We start from the raw sequence: 20,921 nt of genomic DNA, 5'->3' as shown, positions 1-20,921 counted from the left end.
TCACAGTGTCTTCCACTTCCTGTGTAGCTTGGAAGAATTTAGTAACATGGAGGGGAGGGGAAGGAGGAGGAGGGGGAAGGAAGGGATTGGAAGGGGATGTGGGAGGGGAAGGGAGGGGTGGAGGAAGGGGGAGGGAAAGGGCAAGAGGTAGGGGATAGGAGGGAGGAGGAGGGGACGGCTGGTTTGATCATTTGTAAGCATTTTGAGTTCTGTGGGATTTTTCCAGTGCAATTGTGCTTAGGATAGGTGAAACAGACCTGGGGGAGGGGGAGGGGGAGGGAGGGGAGGGGAGAATATTGGATGGGTGGGCACTGGGCAGAGGGGAAGCCCTTTTCTTTTCCAAAAGGAAAACATTGTGAACAGTATGATTGCTTTTCAGGGTTTCCCCCACCTTTTTATTCTACAGCAGGCACATGTAGCCTCCCACCCAAATTTAAACCAAAGCTGTCCCTGGCCACATCCACACCAAGCCTTTATTTCACTTTGGACAGTCATGGCTTCTCCCAAAGAATCCTGGGAAGTGTAGTTAGTGAAGAGTGCTGAGAGTTGCTAGGAGACGCTCTGTTCCCCTCATAGAGCTTCAATTAGAGTGGCTGACTGTTAAACCAGTCTGGGCACTGGAGCTCTGTCAGGGGATTAGGAGTCTCCTCTCAGCGCTCTTCACAAACTACACTTCCCAGGATTCTTTGGGGGAAGCCATGACTGTCTCAAGTGAAATGAAAGTCTGATGTGGGTGTGCCCCCCTGATTATCCAAGCAAAGCAGCTGTGAGTCTGGCTTTTAGAACACTGACAGTTGGCTCTTACTGAGCATGCCTGACACTATCATTCAGTTCAACGCAAAATTTCTTAAATTAATTAAAAATCAGGCAGGCATTTTTTTAACTTTTAAACTGCAGAAGATGAAGTTCAGAGTATGGGGCAAGGTCAGTAATAGGATTACAGGTACTCTGAACATGGCTGGTTTTTAATGAATTTCAACAGATTATGAGACCACTGACAGAAAAATGTCCAAAAGGGGGCTGGTTTTTTTCCTCTCTTTTTAGACTTTGAAGTCTCTATTCTCTCTGACTGTTTTGTGTATCACCATGAACATTGAGACAGTTTTAAGCAAGCATTTCTGAGTTCAGGACTATAAATTTTGTAAGGTTTTAAAATGAGCTTATGGGAAGCATCAGAATGGCATGGGGGGTATTTTTAATTTAACATTGTGGAATGTGAAAATTCCACACTGGCTATAGTATACAGCCACTCTCATGGCTGTATCCATGTATCCAGTATCCAGTAGATACTCTTGTAAGGGATTGTTTTAGTCTACAGGGGCCTACTACTGTCCTGGTGAGTTTCTTGTCATTCCAGGCACATCTTATCTACAGCCTTATAGCAGAGCAAAGGATTGAATTGTTGATTTCCTTGAGACAGCTAGACCAGTCTCAAAATGAAAGATCACAGTCTCATTCATATTCTCCATTTGCACTATTGCTCTCTAAAGTACTGTTCATTGAATCGCTGATGGCATAAACATATTGCTTCACTGTCTTGAGAACTTGAAGAGCGTTGGGGGGGAGGGAACTTGGAAATCCCAAATGGAACATATTTTGCCGCTTAGTTCTTTCCCTATCCACCATTACTCCTCTGAAAACACACACACACACACACACACACACACACACACACACACACACACACACACACACACACAGAGAGAGAGAGAGAGAGAGAGAGAGAGAGAGAGAGAGAGTCTTTTAAGTCCTTTCTCCCCCGATGGGCTTTGAAATAAGAAGTAAGCATGGCTGACAGGAAAATGGCTGTGGGGAAGCTTATATACTGACTGGAGAGAATCAGTGGCCATGAGAGAGATGAAGGATCCCTATCACCTACCTGCCGACACTACCCTACAAGTGCCCCTCCTCTGTCCCTGCATTTGTGTTACCTCAGGAAACTCATGCATTCAAACTCATATTTGTCAGACATGTAGTTCTGCCCTTTATCATTATAGTGTATATCCTATTGTGAATAAATGTGTGATAGAGATGTACCAGTAGTTCAAGAGATCTTTGAAAGCAACATTTCATCACAACAATGAGAGAGATTACACAGCCACTAGAGTCAGCATGGATTTTTCACATTCTGCAATGTTAAATTGAAAATACCCCCATGCCTTTCTGATGCTTCCCATAAGCTCATTTCAAAACAGAACCTTAGAAAAACGCCTAAACTGAGAAACGCTTGCTTAACTGCCCTCTAAATTTTCATGGCAATACACAAAATAGTCAGAGAGAATCAAGAGGTCAAAGTGTTAAAAGAGGGAGAGAGAAAAAGAGACCCCTTTTGGACTTTTTTCTGTCAGAGTTCTCATAATTTGTTGAAAGTGGATTGGACTGTGAAAGACCAACCCAAATTGTGTTTGCATTTTGACAAATTTGTAGGGCAGCACAATATCTCAGAGAGGAGGTCAGGTCTTCTGCTCCTCTGGTGCATTCACTATAGCTGCCCAATTTCCCTGCTTTTTAAAGTTTGATAGAAATATCTGTGGGCTATAGGTACATTCTTAAACTACAAGTTTTTTTTGCCAATTAGTGAATAATGCTTCTTGTTTGCCCGGATGGAGGAGTAACAGTATAGAATCTAGCCTACTCTACAATAGTACAATTGCCCCACTCACTTTTCCCTCTGCCCCTCCACACTGGTATGTGGGAATGCGGCCCTCATGCTGAAAAAGATTTCAGTTTAGTTGTCACTGATATTTAACATCTACATAAAGCCACTGAGGGCTTGTTTACATGGGACCCCAGATCCACATTAAAAATGCTGCTTTTTCCATCGCAATTGATTTTGACAGTTCACATGCTTCTGCTCTCGCTACGAATAAATTGGCTGTTTTCTTTGTAGCATTCACACGCACGTGTGTTTATTGCTATCAATGTTTCCTTGTTGCTGCGCCCGCACATTAGCATGTTAACTGCTGAGGCAGGGAAGGGGTGGTGTTTCCCTAAATGAAGGCATAGGCGCTTGAATGAAAGGGAATCAGTCTCTCCCACCCGTGGCTGTTAGGCTGTCCTTGTGTGAGATTGGTGTGCCTTTGGCACCCCGGGACAAGCCTCAGCATGCGTTCTGGGAAACATAAAAAAACCCTAAGCAATTATCTTTAGAGAGACATTAAAAGCAGCTACTAAAGGAAGCATTGACTGTTTAATATTATCGCTTTCCGTGAGTGGAGCAAATGCTGGGATGAGACGCCAAGGCAGCTCCCCTTTCCCCTGCACTTTTGGGTGCTTATAAATTACCCCAGCGGTGCCTTCGCCAGCCTCCTCTCGCCGTGGCTGCAAAAAGGGCACTTGCATCAGCCCAAGGGGGGAGAGATCCAGCTTTGGGGGGGTTGGGAGCGGAGGGATGCAATGAGGCAGAAGAGGTCCTCCACACATACACTTCCTCACTCTCTCTCTCGCACACACACACGCTAGACGTAAACAACAGTGCCAAAACTACAGCTCCGAGGAAGGAATTTTACGAGCTCCAGCCCTACTACCCTCAATGAAGGGGTGGGGAATGTGATTTTGTTTAAAGTAGCGGGTCGGGGGAATGTATGGGGGGAAGCAGGAGTAAATGGGAGAAAGGAAGGCGAGAGCGACCGGAAGTTGCTTCGTCAACCGCAGGAAACAAAATGATGCCCCGAGACAGTGAAAGGGGTGGAGAAAAGGGAGGATCTTATGGCGAAGAAACTGTGCAGTCAGAAAAGGCGCTTAAAAGGTAATACATGGTAGAAGCAGGTGCGGATTTTAAAAGCAAATGCTGGTTTTTGTCGCATCCATTTAATCTGTAATTAAAAGCAAAAGCAGTAGAATGCACGAGCGTTGGGCAAAACGTCAAGTAAATGGTCCAAATTAAAAAAAATCTGCAAAAAGTGGCGGATGCAGATTTTTTGGGCATGTAAACAGGCCCAGGGAGAGATTGCTGGGAGGTTACGAGGCTGGTATTGCCAGGATGCTGATGACACCCAGTTTTTTTTTTCCTTTTCCTGGCTGATCTGGGAGTAACACTTCCAGTTCTAAACCAGTGTCTGGCTGTTGTAGGCAGATAGATGCAAGCAAACATGCTGAAATTGAATCCAGACAAGATGCAAGCGGAATGGGTAAGTGCTGTGGCGGGGATGGAGGGGAAGACAAGACAAAATAATGCCCCTTGGGAAACTGATGTCTGAAGTAGATTTCTTCAATTTACTTTGTAATAAAGCCAGTCCTGTCTCCTGTATCCAGTTTTACTCCTGGAATCACAATTTGTATCTGTGGACAGTATGGGGAGTGGGCATTCTATCAGCAACACCTAATTTCTAGGCCGAGTCCTAGAAACCAGAAATTTCATGCTCTTGTAATCAGTTACTGTAAAGCAGACTATGTGAGGCAACCAAAGACCCTTAGGCTTCTCCATAGCTTCGCCTTTCTCAGAAATGGTAGAACAGAGCTGTTTGTTCTGAGAAGCCCAGAAGAATTCAGTTTCTTCCCCCTTTCGTTGTGCTTCTCATTTTAGTGCAATTAATCAGCACAATTAATTATGTACCTACAATAAGAATGTGTGAACAATTGAAAATGGAAATGGACTTCAAGTCGATTCTGACTTATGGTGACCCTGTGAATAGGGTTTTCATGGTAAGCGGTATTCAGAGGGGGTTTACCATTGCCTTCCTCTGAGGCTGAGAGGCAGTGGCTGGCCCAAAGTCACCCAGTGAGCTTCATGGCTGTGTGGGATTTGAACCCTGGTTCAACACTCTAACCACTACGCCACAAAGGGGGGATTTATTTGTATCTGCATTCAACATTTCACAAAGGTCCTATTCAGATGCTTGGTGCCCAACAGGCATTTACCTGTGGGATTGTGTAAGGTCACCAGTGGACTTGCATCTCAGTGGAGATTGGATGGAGTTGCTAAATTTATTATTACTGATATTATTATTGTATATCAACAGGTGCCTCTCCACCTGGGGTCCTCTACATGCCTCCAGTGCCATTATGGTAGTTCAAAAGAATCCCCAGGGAAGCGATTACACGGAGGCTGCTAATAATCTGAACCTTGCTCAGGATTTAGAATGTGAACGTTTAACATGACTACAGCAGTTTTAGAGCATTGTTGCCCCAATGCATTGAATTAAGATAATAAAAACACTGGAAAGAAGAGTTTATTGTACAGTGAACATGTATACAGTCTCTTTTACTGTGTGGCAGGTTTTTGCCTCCCAGAGCAAAGTAACTCATGCTGAATGTTAGAGTTCTCTTGATGCATTGGGAGAGAAGGAAATGTGTCATGCTGTATCTAGGACACGGGAGTTTCACAGCAGCTTGAATTATCAGGCTCATTGAATAGAAGTTCCTCTGGTAGAATAGCTGCATAGGTCAATTCCCATTCTTCTTTCTTCCCTCTCCATAAATAAAATTATAAGGCTGGAAGGAACTCATAGGTTATCAAGTCTTGCCCCTGCAGAATTCAGCACAAGCTCTCCACCTGTTTGTAGAAAAGTCAATATTCCATAACATTTAATTTCAGTAAGACAGAAGAGTAAGTGTAGTGGTGACTGGTACCTGTTGGGACTGGTAGGGTGGAAGGCAGGTTGCCCAAATAGTAGGCGGAGCCAGAGGCAATGATAGGCAAAGCCAACTAATTTCAGCTTTGTCTCCATCCTCCTTGGTGCTGAGTTCTAAAAGGGGCAACACTGAGAATAAGGAGGAGGAAGCTGTCAGGCAGTGCCTCACCTTGGACTGCTCTAAGAAAGAAGGTAGGACAGGGAAGGACTGGATGAGATCGGTGGGGCAGTGCCCCATTTGTCCTAAAGGATTAGCCTTCACTGGTTAAGAGCATGTGCTCATGATCAATTAACATGAATTAATTAACTATTTATCCATAATGTTATGCTCACAATGGTTCAAATAAAAAAGACACTTCTATCCCTTATATATGCTTACAGGTCAATTGGAGAATAATTTGCATTAATAGATGAATGTGTGGAAACAGTGGATAGTGTTTTACAGAGATTGAGGATAAGTTGACATATCCTTGGGCTGAAGCTTTCTTTCACTCTATTAGATGAAGTATATGTGAACTGCATGAATACATAACTGTTTATGTGTGATTAACAATAATGCCAAGACCACAACAACTCCTTTCGGAACCACACTGGTTGTGTGTAATCAGATGGCTCTGGTTTATGGACTACTTCCAAGTGAACCAGTGTGAGCTTGACAACTTTCCATGGTTTGAGTTAGATAGGCTATAATGGTGACACAATATTATGTAAGTGACATCAATCTAAAGCAAATACATTGAATTACTAATTGCAGCAAAGGCAGATTTTTTTGTATAGCAACATTGACTATCCAGGACTATGACTGATTCAGGCGGAGCTGATTAGATAGATCAATGGTGATGTAGGATGAAGACAGGATTTGTCAGGGTTGGCTGAACAGATTTTGCTGCTTGAAGCAAAGGACAAGATTCCCCCCCGCCCAATTTTAGGTACTGAAGTCAACTGGACTAGCTATTGAATCTTACTTGAACACTGGCAATGGGACAGTGCCCTCTGCTACACCTGAGGGCAGTAGGTTAGCTTAGGGGTGGTGCAGGGATCGGTTTGTGGGACATAGAGTTCTGCTTTCCAAAATCTCACTGCCACTGCCCCCCATCTAGTCCCATCTAGTCCAGCATCCTGTTCTCACGGTGGCCATCCAGATGCCTGTGGGAAGCCTACAATAAGGATGTGAGTGCAACACCACTTTCCCCTCCTGCAATTTCCAGCAACTGATATTCAGAAGCATAGTGCCTTTGACCATGGAGGTACAGTGATACAGACTAACATGCTTAGAGCAGGGGAAAGAATGGAATGAAGGAGAGATTGGAAAAGAAATATGGCTAAGAAGGAGTGGTGCAGAGCCCTATAGAGTAAGGATTAAGATAACTCAGAATGAGACAGGGCATCAGTGCAGACATTTGTAAGAAGTGGGTTGCTCTGACAGAGAGAGAAGATAATCAAAGGATATCGAATCCACTAGAGAAGTGGTAGGTGGCAGGGGAGAAGGCTAGTTAGCCAGGAGGGACATTGCTGCAATCTAGATCAGAGCTTGGAAAAGTTACTTTTTTGAACTACAACTCCCATCAGCCCCAGCCAGCATGGCCACTGGATTGGGCTGATGGGAGTTGTAGTTCAAAAAAGTAACTTTTCCAAGCTCTGATCTAGATAGGGGAAGTGGATAACCAGCTATTTCAAGACTGAACGCTAGAGAAGGTGAAGGATGGGGAAAGGGTCCTCCGAGCTGGCCAGAAAGTCACACAAAAAAAGGGTCAAGAGGTTGACTGAAAGACAAAGAGTAGAGGCTGTGGAGGTAGATCACACGCACAACAAATGTACTAGGGAGGGGGCAACAGAAGAGGGAGATGTGGGAATAATAAAAAAAATGAGTAGAAGGTGGTTCATCAGTCCAGGGCCATGGTTAACTATAGGCTGTAACATAAGCCAGAATGATTGCCAAATCATAGACTTCCAAGTACATTCAATGCTGGAAACTATGATGCCATTTCTATAACCCCATTCAGATGAAACTCTTTGAATTTGATGGCCAGTTTATCACTACAATAATATTTGAAATGCGTTCAGCTTTCTTTCAGCATAATGATATTTTATGTAAAGGAAGTACCTTGGTTTTTAATGTATCATTATCATCACTATCATTATATTTGTCATATTAATAGTAAGTGCACCAGCAGTGATCTACAACTGAGCCCTATTTCAAAATTTGCATGAACAAGCTGCAGGAGAAACAAGTCTGCTACATTTTCTGGAGGCCTTCAACCATGAACTCTCCCCTTTCTTTTTATTTTATAGCAGGCACAGTATTGTTTTTGCCTCTTAAAAAATGGCCTTGCAAATTGCCACTTCTTGTTTTCATGGCTAAAGTTCACAAATGGCTGCAGTTCTAACCATCACTGTAAAAGCCTCTGTAAATAGTAACCTTCGTGGTGGAATTGCTGCATGCAAAATGAGATAAAAAACCATTGTGATGAAGCTACTGTTGCTCCCCCCACATTCACCCCTAGAGTTTCCCCTCCCTACCCCCTACAACTACTAAGCTCCCTTTTCACCTTCCCAACACTATTTCTGAAGCTACTTCTCTTTATTCCGCAGTCCTGCTTTGCACCCCTATTTTGGCCTTAACCCTCATATCCATGTCTCCCCTCCCCCTCCTTTTATGCACTTTTCTCTTGCACACAGACCACCCCCATGGTAACCTCCTACATCTTTCTCATCCCACAAATTGCAACTACTAAGCACCCTTTTCACCTTCACCCAATTATGAAGCAACCATCCCCTCCTATTTTGCAGCTCTCCTACTCCTTATTTTTCTCAACTCCCCCTTGCACACAGACCATCCCCATTTCCATGCCTCCCCCTCTCTCCTATCCTGCAGCCCCCTTTGCACACACACACATGTTGCTGTATCTTTAAGATGAATGGACTCTTAAGAGCAAGCCTGTCCGTTAGCTGGTTCAGTTAGAGAAGGATAAGACAAGTTCAACTGATGGATGTTGTGTGAATATGGGTGTTTGCTTGGTAATAAAATATCTTAACTTACTACATTGAATCTAGAACTTCGTGTTGAAGACAACACATGGTGCCAGGTGTGAAATACATTGTGTGAAGGCACTATGGGATATCTGAGGGCTCCACGTCCTTTATCTCTCTCGCATAAGGCAGCTGAGGAATGGAAGAAGTCCGAGTACAGCGAGGAAGGAGAGATAGTGAAAGGCAAAACAATGGCAGAGGTTTGAGTGAAGCAGGGATTGAAGGACACTGAGAGGAAAATGGTAGTTTGAGTAGAGTGAGAAGGGAGCTGGGAAGGGCTGTGTTGTATCCATCTCTGCTATTTCTCTTTGTTAATTTTTTAAAAAACAACCCCTCAAAGTTCCTCAATTCCCAATCTATTCAGATCTCTCGCATTGTTTTAAACCAAAACTTTTCCCCAGGCAGTGGCCGTCCCTTCTTGCTCTCATGCTATGGCTGCTGCTGTTGTGCAACCTGCCTTCTCTTTTGCTCCCCTACCCCACCCTGACTTCATGCAAATCAAGGACTGTGATGAGGCACATTCTCCAATGGGGCTGCGTGATGGCTTTTACATTTTTATTATATGTAAGACTAGGGGCTGCCAACCTTGCTTGCTTCACTCACCAATCCCACCTACCAAGCCAGCCCCTCCCCCCACAAGTTATCAAAGCCCACCTCTTTCCCTCCATGGATCACCAGGGCCCATCCCTTCCCCCCCACAAGTCGCCAAGTCTCTACCCCTTCCCTCCCTCTCCTGCTCAAACTCTTACATTGCTGCCACCAACCTCTTGCACCCAGCCTCTCAGGCCTCTCATGTCCAGCCTTGCTGGGCCTCACCCATCACCACCACCAGCCTCTTGTACCCAGGCTTGCTGGGCCTTGCCCGCTGCCACCCGCTCGTGCCTGGCCTTGCCATGCCACACCCAGCTTTGCCCACCACCATGGTCTTGTAGCGTCCCTGCACCCCAGCAGAGCTGTGTGACATCATGATAGAGTAACTGCTTCCCTTTTTATTTATATATACTCAAATAGGAAACAGTGAATGGAAAAGGTGAGTCCAGTCTGCTGCAATCCTTACAAGCTTTGATAGCCATTATACAAAACATTCTTCTTATTCCCCTGCTGAAAACATTTTTTATTTATTTATAAATGTTACACTTTCTCTCCTCTAATAAAACTTTTTGATAAAGACATGTTGAATATTTGGGAGAAGGGGAAATGGCATTCAGTAAGTGTTATAAGTTTGTGTAGTCTGTCTCCTGCTGGAAAAAGTTCAGGAGTGTTATTGAAAATGAGGATGTTGTCATCAAATTGTTCAAAGAAGAATTTAAGGACTTAGGCTTTGTTTAACTTAGCAAGAAACTTAGCAATCTTAAATCCCTTTGCACCTTGCTGATAATTTGCCCTGAAGGATCAACTTGTAAAAACAGCATCTTTGCTGAAAACAGGAAAGGCCAAAGCTCTTTATTGTCTTTGCTTCACTGATAAGTTGCAAAACAAATTAAAAATCAGGAGGGAACAAGGGATAGTTTATTGCACACTTCAAGGACTGCATAGTCATGCTCCTTAAAACAAATTTGGGTCAGCTGAAATTTGGGTCCCTGCACACTCACTTGGGAGTAAAATCAGTGGGGGACTCTCTTCTGAATAAACATCAATAGAAGCAAGCTATTCGAATTGTGCCTTGAGGGTACAACTGTGGAATACAAGATATTCCCGGGTGCTGCAATTAGTGAGCCTAGTCAGACTTTAAATGGGTAAAATTAAGCCATTGGGATATATATTGAGCTCCCTGGGTTACAGCCTTCAGAGTCCATTTTCATTTATTCCAGTTAATAATGATGGCAAATTTCATCTGGCAAATTTCACACTGGTTTTCAGAATTCAAATGCATACACAGTCTCTGTCTCGATTGTATTGCCTATCACTTAGTTTCTGGGCTCAGTTCAAAGTACTGGTTTTGACTTATAATGTGTCTCAGAACCCCAGTACCTCAAGGATTGCCTCTCTCCACATGAACCAGACTGGATCCTGCATTCATCATTTGAGGCCCTTCTCCATGTGTCCTGTCTGAGGGAGATGCAGAGGGTATTGTTCATTGTTTGTGGAATGCTCTCACCAGGGAGGCATGCGTCATCATTGTTAGTTTTTAGGCCCCAGGCTAACAGATTTTTATTTACCTAAGCCTTTGGGGTTAGATTAGCCTCTGCTGTGGTGCTCATCCTTTAGTGGGGTGGGATATGACTTGTCTTTCATTTGAGTTTTTTTATGAATTTTGTATTTCTGTTGTTTTTCATTTTTTAAAGATTTTATTTATTTATTTATTTATTATTTGATTTATATCCCACCCTTTCTCCCGGCAGGAGCCCAATATACTTATATTTTATCTTGCACGTATGTGCAATTTTAAGCAGGAAAATGGTGTGAGAGGAAAGTGTTGACCTCCCTTTCCCCACAGCACTGCAGTCCTGATCAAAACTGGGACCACCCTTGACCGCTAGTAACACTTAGAAATACAACAATAGGCTTTCCTATTCACCTCTCAATGTCACCTCTGGTTTGGCCTTAAGCATCAAGGGCTAAACTGACTGCATTTAAAATGCTACTCTCAGACATTGGCTTGAAGACTTGAGAGAAATGTATATATTCACATCAAGATTAATTGCACTGAAAGCTTGCAATCCAGACAACTAATTAAATTATTTTTTTTATCATAAAACAATTTGCACTGGTTTAAGTAAGCCAAGTGTCACATAGCTTCCTACTGAGCTGCAACTGAGTTTCACTTCCCCCAGGCCCTCCAGACTGCCATGTCTGTTCCTTGATCTGTATCAGAAGCAAGGAACCATCATTTCTGCAGCTGAAAGCAAACTGGCAAATTCAGCATCGTGGCTTCTGCGCCTGTTAGTTTTTATTGGGGCCATCCTGCAAGAGTGGCCAGGTTGAGCTTTTGCCAGGGCCCAAGAGACGCAAAGGGCCCACTCTTCTAACAGTGCCATCATATTGACTTGGGACAGAACAGCCAGTAATAGCAAAATAGAATTCTGAGTTTGCACACCTCATATCTTCTAAGTTAAGGGGGCCAGCTGATGATGCCTTGGTTGAGGGCCCCCAAAATTGGGCCTAAACCACAGTGAAAGAGTGGCTAGTTCTTATGCCTATTGTTACTGAATATTGGTGCTCTGTATCCTCAAAGCTATGCTTAGCAATGTCTAATGTTGGGATCAAGCTTTACATACTAATAGTCTAGGCTGCAGACAAAACAGCTCACCAAATTCAGCACTAAGGCCATGAGGACATCTGGTGAATTTGGGCCAGTCCTGAAAATGAACCCCCAACCCCAACACAGTAGCAGGCATCCATTTGTCCTTGCCCACATCCCCCCAAATGGCATAATGATGCTGTACTGTGTAAGCAGCTAGGCAAGTAGCAAAAAATGACCATTATGACCCTCAAACCTCTATTGGTTATACCAATGACTTGTTGAGCTAATAACTTGAAACATGACATGCATGGTCTACTTGGTGAGGTCTAAAAATGTGCCAAATTTCAATCCAAGACAATAAAAATTGCCACAGATACAGCAAGTTAAAAAGCACTGATAATGGAGACATTTACCCTTGTTAACTATGGTAGCCTTTCAGAGATTATTTCATACCAGATAAAACACAGGCTTGGATCCAAAGGTGTTTTGCATGAGTGTAAAGGCACTTGCACTTGTGCAAGGTAGCTCTGCTGAATTCTTCTGATTTCCCAATCTTGCTACAGCCTATGTACCCATGCCATTCCAGAGGATCCCTCAACCTTCTGGAGCAGCTTTTGTTGGGGGGGGCACAGTCTTGTAGTGGGAAGAGGTGCCAGGAAAGGCCCACTATGTGGGCAGAGTTCAACTCATTCTTCTCTAGATCCAATCCATGATTTGTAATATTTTGTCAAATATTCAACTATAAACACAGTAAGATCATGCAAATGACCTAAAACCGGATAAAAATACTGGAACTGTTCAATTAGAACAATGGACTTTGTCAGAAATAAAAAATGTTGTTAATTCTTATCTTCCACAAAGATCTCTAATTTCTCCAATAGCTGCTCTTTGTAGGGTGGTGTACTAGTCACCTGAAAGACCAGCATTCAAATTCGCACTCAGTCATAAAACTCCCTGGGTGACATTGGGCAAGTCACTGTCTCTCAGCCTAATATACTGAAGTTCAGAGGGATGTTGTGAGGATAAAACTGAGAGGTGAGAACCATATATGCTGCTTTGAGCTCCTTGGAGGAAAGGTGGGATATAAATGTAAGTAAGAAAGTAAGTGGCAGAGCAATCCTAACTGCTTGCCGTCGCTGCCACTGCAGCTTTGCAGAATGGTGGTTACTGCTACATCTGCAGCCTGGCCTGTTACAGTGGCAGATGCAGAAGGTGGGGAGGAACATTCGAATTGTGCCCGATCCCTACACTAGTTTCAGGGTGGTGCAGCGGTTGGGCCTTCTGTTGGTCAGCACCAGCTGTGAGACTGGCTTAGGATCCAGTGGATTCCAAGCCAACTCAGCCACACCCTCAGAACACCCCATTTTGGGTGGAAGGGGGAGATACGTGCTGACAGAGTGTAAACATCACTCTGTTGACAGTGGCTCGTGGGAGGCTGACTAAGGTGAGTGAAGAGAAGCCTTGGCTCACATCCAAATAAGTTCAAATTCAGGAATGCCATATACAGTTATAAATTTTATCTTAACATTTACAGTAACTTCCCTGTTCAACCTGTGTAAGGCACATCTGAACAATGAATTTTATTGCATTATTTTCTCTTATTTTTTAATAAGTTGTAGAGTACATCTGTTTTAGAGCACACTTACACACTTGATATAGTTTACCCTCCAACCCTATGTGGTAGGTCACTAACATCTATAGAAGAATCATCATGCTTCATTCAGATAAGAGAGTTCCCATCTCCCCTTTTTTACTGATTTCCAGGAGACAGCAACTTTATGTGTAAATATACTTTGTTTCTGATTGACACACATGAGGTCTTTCAAGTCTCAGCAGACTCAAACTGAAACATGAACAGATGGAGCCTCTCAGTAATTCCAAGAGTGTCATCCAAATGTGAAGAAAGTCTGGCTGACTACATTTCAAGTTTTGTCTAGACTTAATAGTCAAAATGAATTGATTTTAAAAGAAAACCCAGCAACCCTGTCAGATAAATTTGCTTTTAAAGATTGCTGGTTTGCAATCATTAGAAATCACTTGAAGTAAACTTGAAGTAAAAGTGGAATTCAATGTTATTTATCAAGCTCATCTAGAGCAAGCGTTTTCTCAGCAATATGAATACCTGTTAGAAATTAATATTAAGGACGATGTAAAACATTCTACTGTTCTTTGGCAACCGTAACCAAAGTGATAATCCTATAATGCTTTCTACAGGTCAGCATAAAAAAATGGAGCTGAAATTTGACCATTTGCTTCAGAGATGGGAAACCTTTTCCAGCATGAGGGCCACATCACCTTCTGGGCAGCCTTCTGAGAGGCCGCATGCCAGTGGTAGGCGGGGCCTAAGGCAAAAATGAATGTGAATTTGACCTTTGTAAAGTAGGCTAATCTTTACACTCCTGCACATCCCTCTCTAACTTCCATACAGGATATTTGAAAAGCCATAATTCTTTAGTAACCTCTTTTCAAAGGAAACTAAACCTGCACAAGTACTACTTTTAACCACTCATAGAAGTGGAGAGGGAATAACATAATTAAGAAAATAACATCTGCCCAACCATTTAAGCGAAGGTGTTTTTATGTATATACTTTAATAAGGTGCACATTATATTTTCTTCTTGTAAGAAACTAGCTGCATGTATGACACTAATACTACTTTTGTCAACAGATGGCATGTAATTTCTGAGCTGAACCTTTATCCATCTATTTGAACAAATTGTTTTGGAAATTGCCTGGGACAGAGTTTCCTTTGACTTTGATCAGCATCGGCCTCTAGGGCAAGATCTTGTTCTCAGTTTATGGCAATAATGGTGTATTTATTTATTTATTCAAAATATTTCTATCTAGGGTTGCCAGGTTCAGGGCCTGAGACTGATCCTGTATCTTTAGGAGAAGAGAAAGTAGAGCAAAGTGCAGGTGTTCTTGCAACATTGTAATGGGAAAAACTACAAGGTGGAACTTCGCCTTCCCCCTGCACAACTTTTAAAGATACAGAAGACCTCTTGGAGGCCAGGCCTGGCAACCAAGAGGTCTTCTGTATCTTTAAAAGTTGTGCAGGGGGAAAGGAGAATTCCACCTTGTGTTTTTTCCCATTACAGGGTTGGAAGAACACCTGCACTTGGCTAACTTTCTCTTCTCCTAAAGATACAGGATCAGTCTCAGGCAACCCTAATCTAGCAACCCTAATCCAGGAAAGCAAGAAGCATGATCAGAATTCAAGGGCACATTCCATTCTGGCTAGAAACTTCAAGGAGGGTGCAAAGGGTTGGTTAGGAATGTGGCACCGAAGGGTGTGTGTCCTGGGAAAAGTCCTGAGGGAGAATTAGAGAGGCCTGTAGGGCGTCATTTACCACACCCCTGGCTTGAAGTTCCCCATTCCTGCCTTACTTAATGAAGCCCCCCATTGCTATGTCAGTTTCAGGCCACCATGTCACTTCCCAGGAGGGGGATGGAGAGAGTATATATCTAGAAACATTGTTTGCTGGAATCCATGGTGTGGAATAGCTCAGGAAGCAGAGAAGAGAGGAACAGGGCAGTTTATCTGTCTGGGACTACCCCACTCTCATCTGCTACCATTATGGTTGCAGGGCGAATAGAGACTATAAAACGACACTGATCCATACTCATTACAGGCCAGACAGATGGCAATGTAAAAAAACAGAATGAGCACTGCCATCAGTCAAGTGTAAGTCCAGAATGGATTCAGATCATTGGTGTATATTGGACAAAAACAGAGATTGGAAAAGTTACTTTTTTGAACTACAACTCCCATCAGCCCCAGCTAGCATGGCCACTGGATTGGGCTGATGGGAGTTGTAGTTCAAAAAAGTAACTTTTCCAAGCTCAACTGTGGGCAACCTGCTCAGAGAGCTCCACATCTCAATTTGTTACAGAGACCTGATTCATACAATCATTTTTACTATGTAGCCATTGCAACTACCAAATGATTCCTTGGTTATACACAAAGATTTGGTGTGTTGTAGTGGTTAGAATGTCAGACTATAACTGGGGAAACCTGGGTTCAAATCCCCACTCAGCCATAAAGCTCAAAGGTGAGCCTAGGCCGGTCACTAGCTGACAGCCTAACCTATCTCACAGAGTTGTTAAGGGATAAGGCAGGGAGGGGAGGAACATGTAGATTGCCCTGAGCTTCTTGGAGGCAGTGAAGGATGCTCCATTAGGGTGAATGGGGCACTGCTCCACCAACCTCAGTCTGCCCCCAGCCAACCCCCACCTGCCTGCCTTCTTACTTACAGTACATCCAGTCCAGGGAGTAGCCCTGGCTGTCAACTTCCTCCGCTTTCATCTCAGTGTTGCCCCTTGTAGAACTCAGCATGGAGGAGGACGGGGACAAAAGTAGAATTAATTGGCTCTGCCTGTCATTGCCTCAGGCTCCACATACTGTTGGCCTCCCTGCCAGATGCCCCAGCAATCCCAGTGGGCACCAGCCACCATTAGGAAAGATGCGATATAAATGGAAGAAATGAAAGAAAGATCACCGATCAGATTCACATACTGAACTTTGATGTCATGTTGATGGAGCCCGAGTCATTGGAAGCAAGCCTTATCAAATTATAAGTTAACCAACTGATAACTCCCACCCCAGCTAGTAAAGTGAGCTGGCCCTGAGTGGTACTTTAGCCTGGATCTTTTTTACATTATTTTCGTTTTTCCTGGCAGACTGCAAACTGGAGAATTCTGCAGAATACAGCATGGAGCTATATTTATTTATATATTTATTACTGGCATTTGTTAGTCGCTTTTTTTCAACAGTAGAACTCAAAGCGACTTACAACAAGAAAAAAAACACAATAATTGAAATAACTTATAACAAGAGCAAACAATTGCAAAACATTTTCAAACAAAACAATACAACCATAATAAAAAAAATAGCAAATATGACAACAATACAAGAATTAATACCACACTATAAATATAACATATAATAGAAGGCCACATTACACATCCAGTCAGTACTGCAAAAGTAGAAAAAGAATTAAAGCAGCTTCAACTTAGCCTCCACCAGTCTCCATCAGATGCCACCCTAGTTCTTCCCAGCGGCCCAGAGGGACTGCGGAGGGACGGCAGAGGTGCAGGACTCCTCTTGGTGTGGGGGTGCTGGCGGGGGTGGCAGTGCAGCGCTGAGCGGGGACTCCTCCTCCTCAGACGGGGAGACCAATGATGATGATGAAGAGGACAACCACCACTGTTATCAGAATGGCCCACATCTTGCAGTTCTTCCACCAGTACTTCCTTTTCAGCTTGGCAGCATTCGTCTCAAACGGGGCAGCTCCCGCTTGCAAGGCATCCGCACAGTCATCCAGCTCGGAGGGCTTTTGATCCCTTTCCAAAACCTTGTCCACATTGACTCTCATTATATCCACCACCTCATCGACTTGGTGCTGAGCGTGCTGAAGCCGGCTGCTGCCAGGGGCAGAGGAAGCCCCCGCGGGACCACTTGTTGACATGCTGCTGCTGCTGCTGCTGCCTACTGTCGAGCTGCTGAGTGAGGCTTGCTGAGTGAGGCCTTCCAGCTTGGCACAGCTGCTCATTTGCTGTCTCTTTGTCTCTCATGCCCTCCTGCTAGTACTGTCCATTTAGAGCTCTTTTCTCTTTTTTTTCCGTGCTGGCAGTGTCCAATTAAAACTGTTCTCTTTTCTGTGCTGGTAGCATTCCATTGGAACTGCAGAACAATACTGTGGTCATGCACATATGACAGAGCTTTAGTTACCACTTTCAAATATTAGCAAGCTATGTGCATCCTGAAGGCTAGTGTTTGGGATACTATTCTATTATTTCAAATATATTTAATGCCCATCTCTAAATTACACCTGTTTCTCTTGGTGCAGCCTAGGAGGGCCAATTAAACTTTAGTCAGAAAAAAAGCCATAAATACTTTTCCGGCTACAAAATCTCCTTTGCTTCTTGTTGCTAGGGAATTAAGAATAACTTGGAAAAGGAATAACACAGTATTTCTTTAAAAAAAACTTTTTTAAAAAAAATATGCTTTTCTTTAGTCATTAGAAATGTGGATTGCTTTGTTTCTCTGCTTATTGTTATTCTGATGGCTTCTAGGATATATCCTGCTTCTCCCATTGACCGTCTTTGAAAAGAAAATGGTGAATCCCAAGTTACTTCCTCGCATGGGGGTGAACATTTATAAGTCAGTAGGTTCTCAGCAGGCAGGAAGAGGGACACCAAAATCCATTTAGCACGCAGGCTTTTTTTTCTTTTCTGGAGTCGGAAAAGTGTTAAAAGGGATATATTTTTTATGCAGTAGAGTGCATAGTGACCTCTAGCAATGGAAGAGCCCCACAGACTACCGAATGAAGAGGAATGCTTTTTTTAAGAGAGAGAGATTCCATCCACTCACCTCCTCCAAGTCGATTGGTTTCTGTCTCATGCTAAGGCTATCCTGTGGTAGTCATTTGGAAGTGTGAAGAGAGGAAAGCAGGCTGGCAATGTTCATAAAACTCAAGCATTATATTCCTATTGCACATGTATATTCATTTCAACAGTGTTTGTCTCTTAGTGCACTTTGAGGGGAGAGCCTCATGTTAGTTAATTCACATATTGCTAATTAAAAAAACCCTTACTGTTAAAATCTGTTTACTGCCTAATATGGCGCCATATTCTCCCAAATTTGTCAGAACGAAACAGACACACTTGTGGGAAGGAATAAAAATGTTCCAGACAGCCTGTGTTTTGTTTTTGGGATGTAAAATGGTTGCTTTGCGGTTAGAGGCTGTTCTTCCGAGGAGAGTCAAAGGTTCAGTCCAGGAAGCTGACACTTGATAAGAAAATGAAACCTAAACACTTCAGGAGGAAAAGAAAGCAAATAAATGATGGGAAAGAGAAAACAGAACTCTACTGATTCCTTTCTGATTGGCCAAGAGGTTGGAATGGAACATGGAAATAATGTATAAAAGTAAAGCTGGCAGACAGAGTTTGATTAGAGTTACAGTTGAAGTTAGAGCACTTTTGGAGAAGAAAGAAAGAGTTGAAGCTGGTTTGAAGCAGCTTCAATGGATCCAGAATTCAGAAACTCAGCCGGAGAGGACTAGAAAGTATTGACTTGATTAGGGAAATGGTATAGACTGGGTTTAGTTGGGTGCTTTTTTCTATTTTATTTTCATTACAGTGAACTGTTCAAACTATTTTAAAATTAGGTTCCTTCCCCTAAGATATTTACAATAGCTGTTTAAACTGCTACCTTAGAAAAATACTTGGTAAAAGTTAAATTTGTTTTAGTTTAATTTTGTCTGAGGCCTTCCTAGTCACCCCATGTGTAGTTTTCTTACCACAGAGACTTGGTTGGGCTAGTAAATATATTCCATAGGTTAAAGGGCAGCCAGTGAATAAAGATATCCACCTGGTGGCATTGGCAAGGTTCAGAGAAAGAGAGGCTGGATTTGGTAGTTAGGTAGCTAGCTAGCTAGATAAATAAATAAATAAATAACCATGATAAAAGAAGTGTTACGTGTAAGAAATATGTATCTTGCATGTGATTGAATTATATGTTTTGGATTAAATAAATAAAAAGAAAATTTTTTTAGGAAAAGAGTAACAAGTAAACATGTCCACCAACCCATTATATTATGTCTTCTGAACTATGTACAAGGTAGTAGAGCCATAAATAATTTCAAACACAAGTATTGTATACAATTACTCTTACACCCAAACCAAAAAACTTGCAAGAAGTTTGCATGCTAAAACCTGGAAACAGAACAGTAAAATACAGGAACTAATTAGGAGACTATGGGAACACACAGAAGTCATTAAATTGTTACAAATACTACCTCCCCCTGCAAAAAACCAAATGAAGCATTTTAATAAGTGGAATACCCACCCATCTCTTCAGAGGATATAACCTCTGAGACCAGAGTGCTTGGACTGAGGGATGGGTGAGAATTTTGATTCAGTTTGCATTTGAAGCCGAATGTATCAAATTCCCACTTTTTGAAATAATTTGCGAACTGAAACACAGCCATCCTTTGACATTTGCACTTACTCGAATTTTGTGATGCAGTTTGCCAACCAAACATTGTTTACAAAAATGCATATATTAGGGGGAAGGGTGCATGAAAATGAATATATGAGTGAAAACAACATGCAAAAATGCATTATATGATGAGAAATGGCTTGAAAAAAATGAGTACATTAGTCAAAACTCCCTACAAAAATGTGCTTATTAGGAGAAATTTACACTAAAAAGCTGAAGTATTTTCATGAGGATTTTTTTTAAAAAAGATGCAAATTGCTGCAAGAACTGAATTTAAAATTGGAAAAATGAGAAACTGAGAGAAGTGAAACTGACAGATCTTTCCATCTGTACTTGGACCTGACCTCTTCTACCACACTCTCTGCACCACCATTTAGCTCCTCTTCCCATCTATCTATTCTCTGTAGTGTGCAAAAAAAAAAAACACTGATAGAGAGAATAATCACAAACTACCATCTGTCTCCTAGCATTGTCTCATACTAGCACAGCATGACGCATTACTAGAGTCTCCTGAGATAGATAGGACAAGTGAAGGAGTGTGATGCCTCTGTCTTCACAATAGGATAGAATAAGCTTGAGTTTCTCCTTGAACAAATGTGTTCTGTCTTTCCTTCTCTAGGGTATATTAGGCTATTCTTCTTGTAGAACAGTGGATGACATATACTCCCTTTTCTTCCCCATCTCAGTGGAAGCAATGTTGTGAAGTGTGGCCTTGACATCTTTAATGCCTATGTGAGAGGGTACAGAAACAGCCAGAGAAGCAAGGATATACTTGTAGAAGAGAGATACTAGCGTCCCCAGGCTTTGGATGAGATGCAGAATTGTGAGAAGAAGTGTGAATTACTCTCCACAACTTCTGCTTCATATCTTGTCCAGGAACCACCCCATCTTTTGTCACTTAACCATTAAAAAAATAACAAAAATAACCACTCTTGAGCTTCAGTTTTAGCTATTGCGCTGTTTCAGCCATGTATATGTTCAAATTCATGACAGATGCTGTTGGAGGTCACTGATTCAAGGGTCGCCATAAGTCGTAATTGACTTGAAGGCACATAACAACAACAACGTGTTCAAATGGATTGACATATGAACAATAGACTATTCCTCCTGTTAAGAGGTGGAGAAAAAGAAA

At 42.6% G+C, this 20,921-nt stretch overlaps 1 protein-coding gene across 1 annotated transcript; it reads right to left on the bottom strand.

Annotated features, from left to right (window-relative positions):
• Positions 1-16,949: 16,949 nt before the first annotated feature.
• Positions 16,950-17,270, bottom strand: LOC133384118 (vesicle-associated membrane protein 3-like). Its single transcript, XM_061626047.1, has one exon. The coding sequence runs from the start codon at positions 17,253-17,255 to the stop codon at positions 16,950-16,952; it is 306 nt and encodes a 101-aa protein (XP_061482031.1). The 5' UTR covers positions 17,256-17,270.
• Between the last annotated feature and the right edge of the window lie 3,651 nt (positions 17,271-20,921).

The sequence above is a fragment of the Rhineura floridana genome, chromosome 4, assembly GCF_030035675.1.
Source record: "Rhineura floridana isolate rRhiFlo1 chromosome 4, rRhiFlo1.hap2, whole genome shotgun sequence".
Taxonomy (NCBI): domain Eukaryota; kingdom Metazoa; phylum Chordata; class Lepidosauria; order Squamata; family Rhineuridae; genus Rhineura; species Rhineura floridana.
This window is presented reverse-complemented; position numbering and strand designations above follow the sequence as displayed.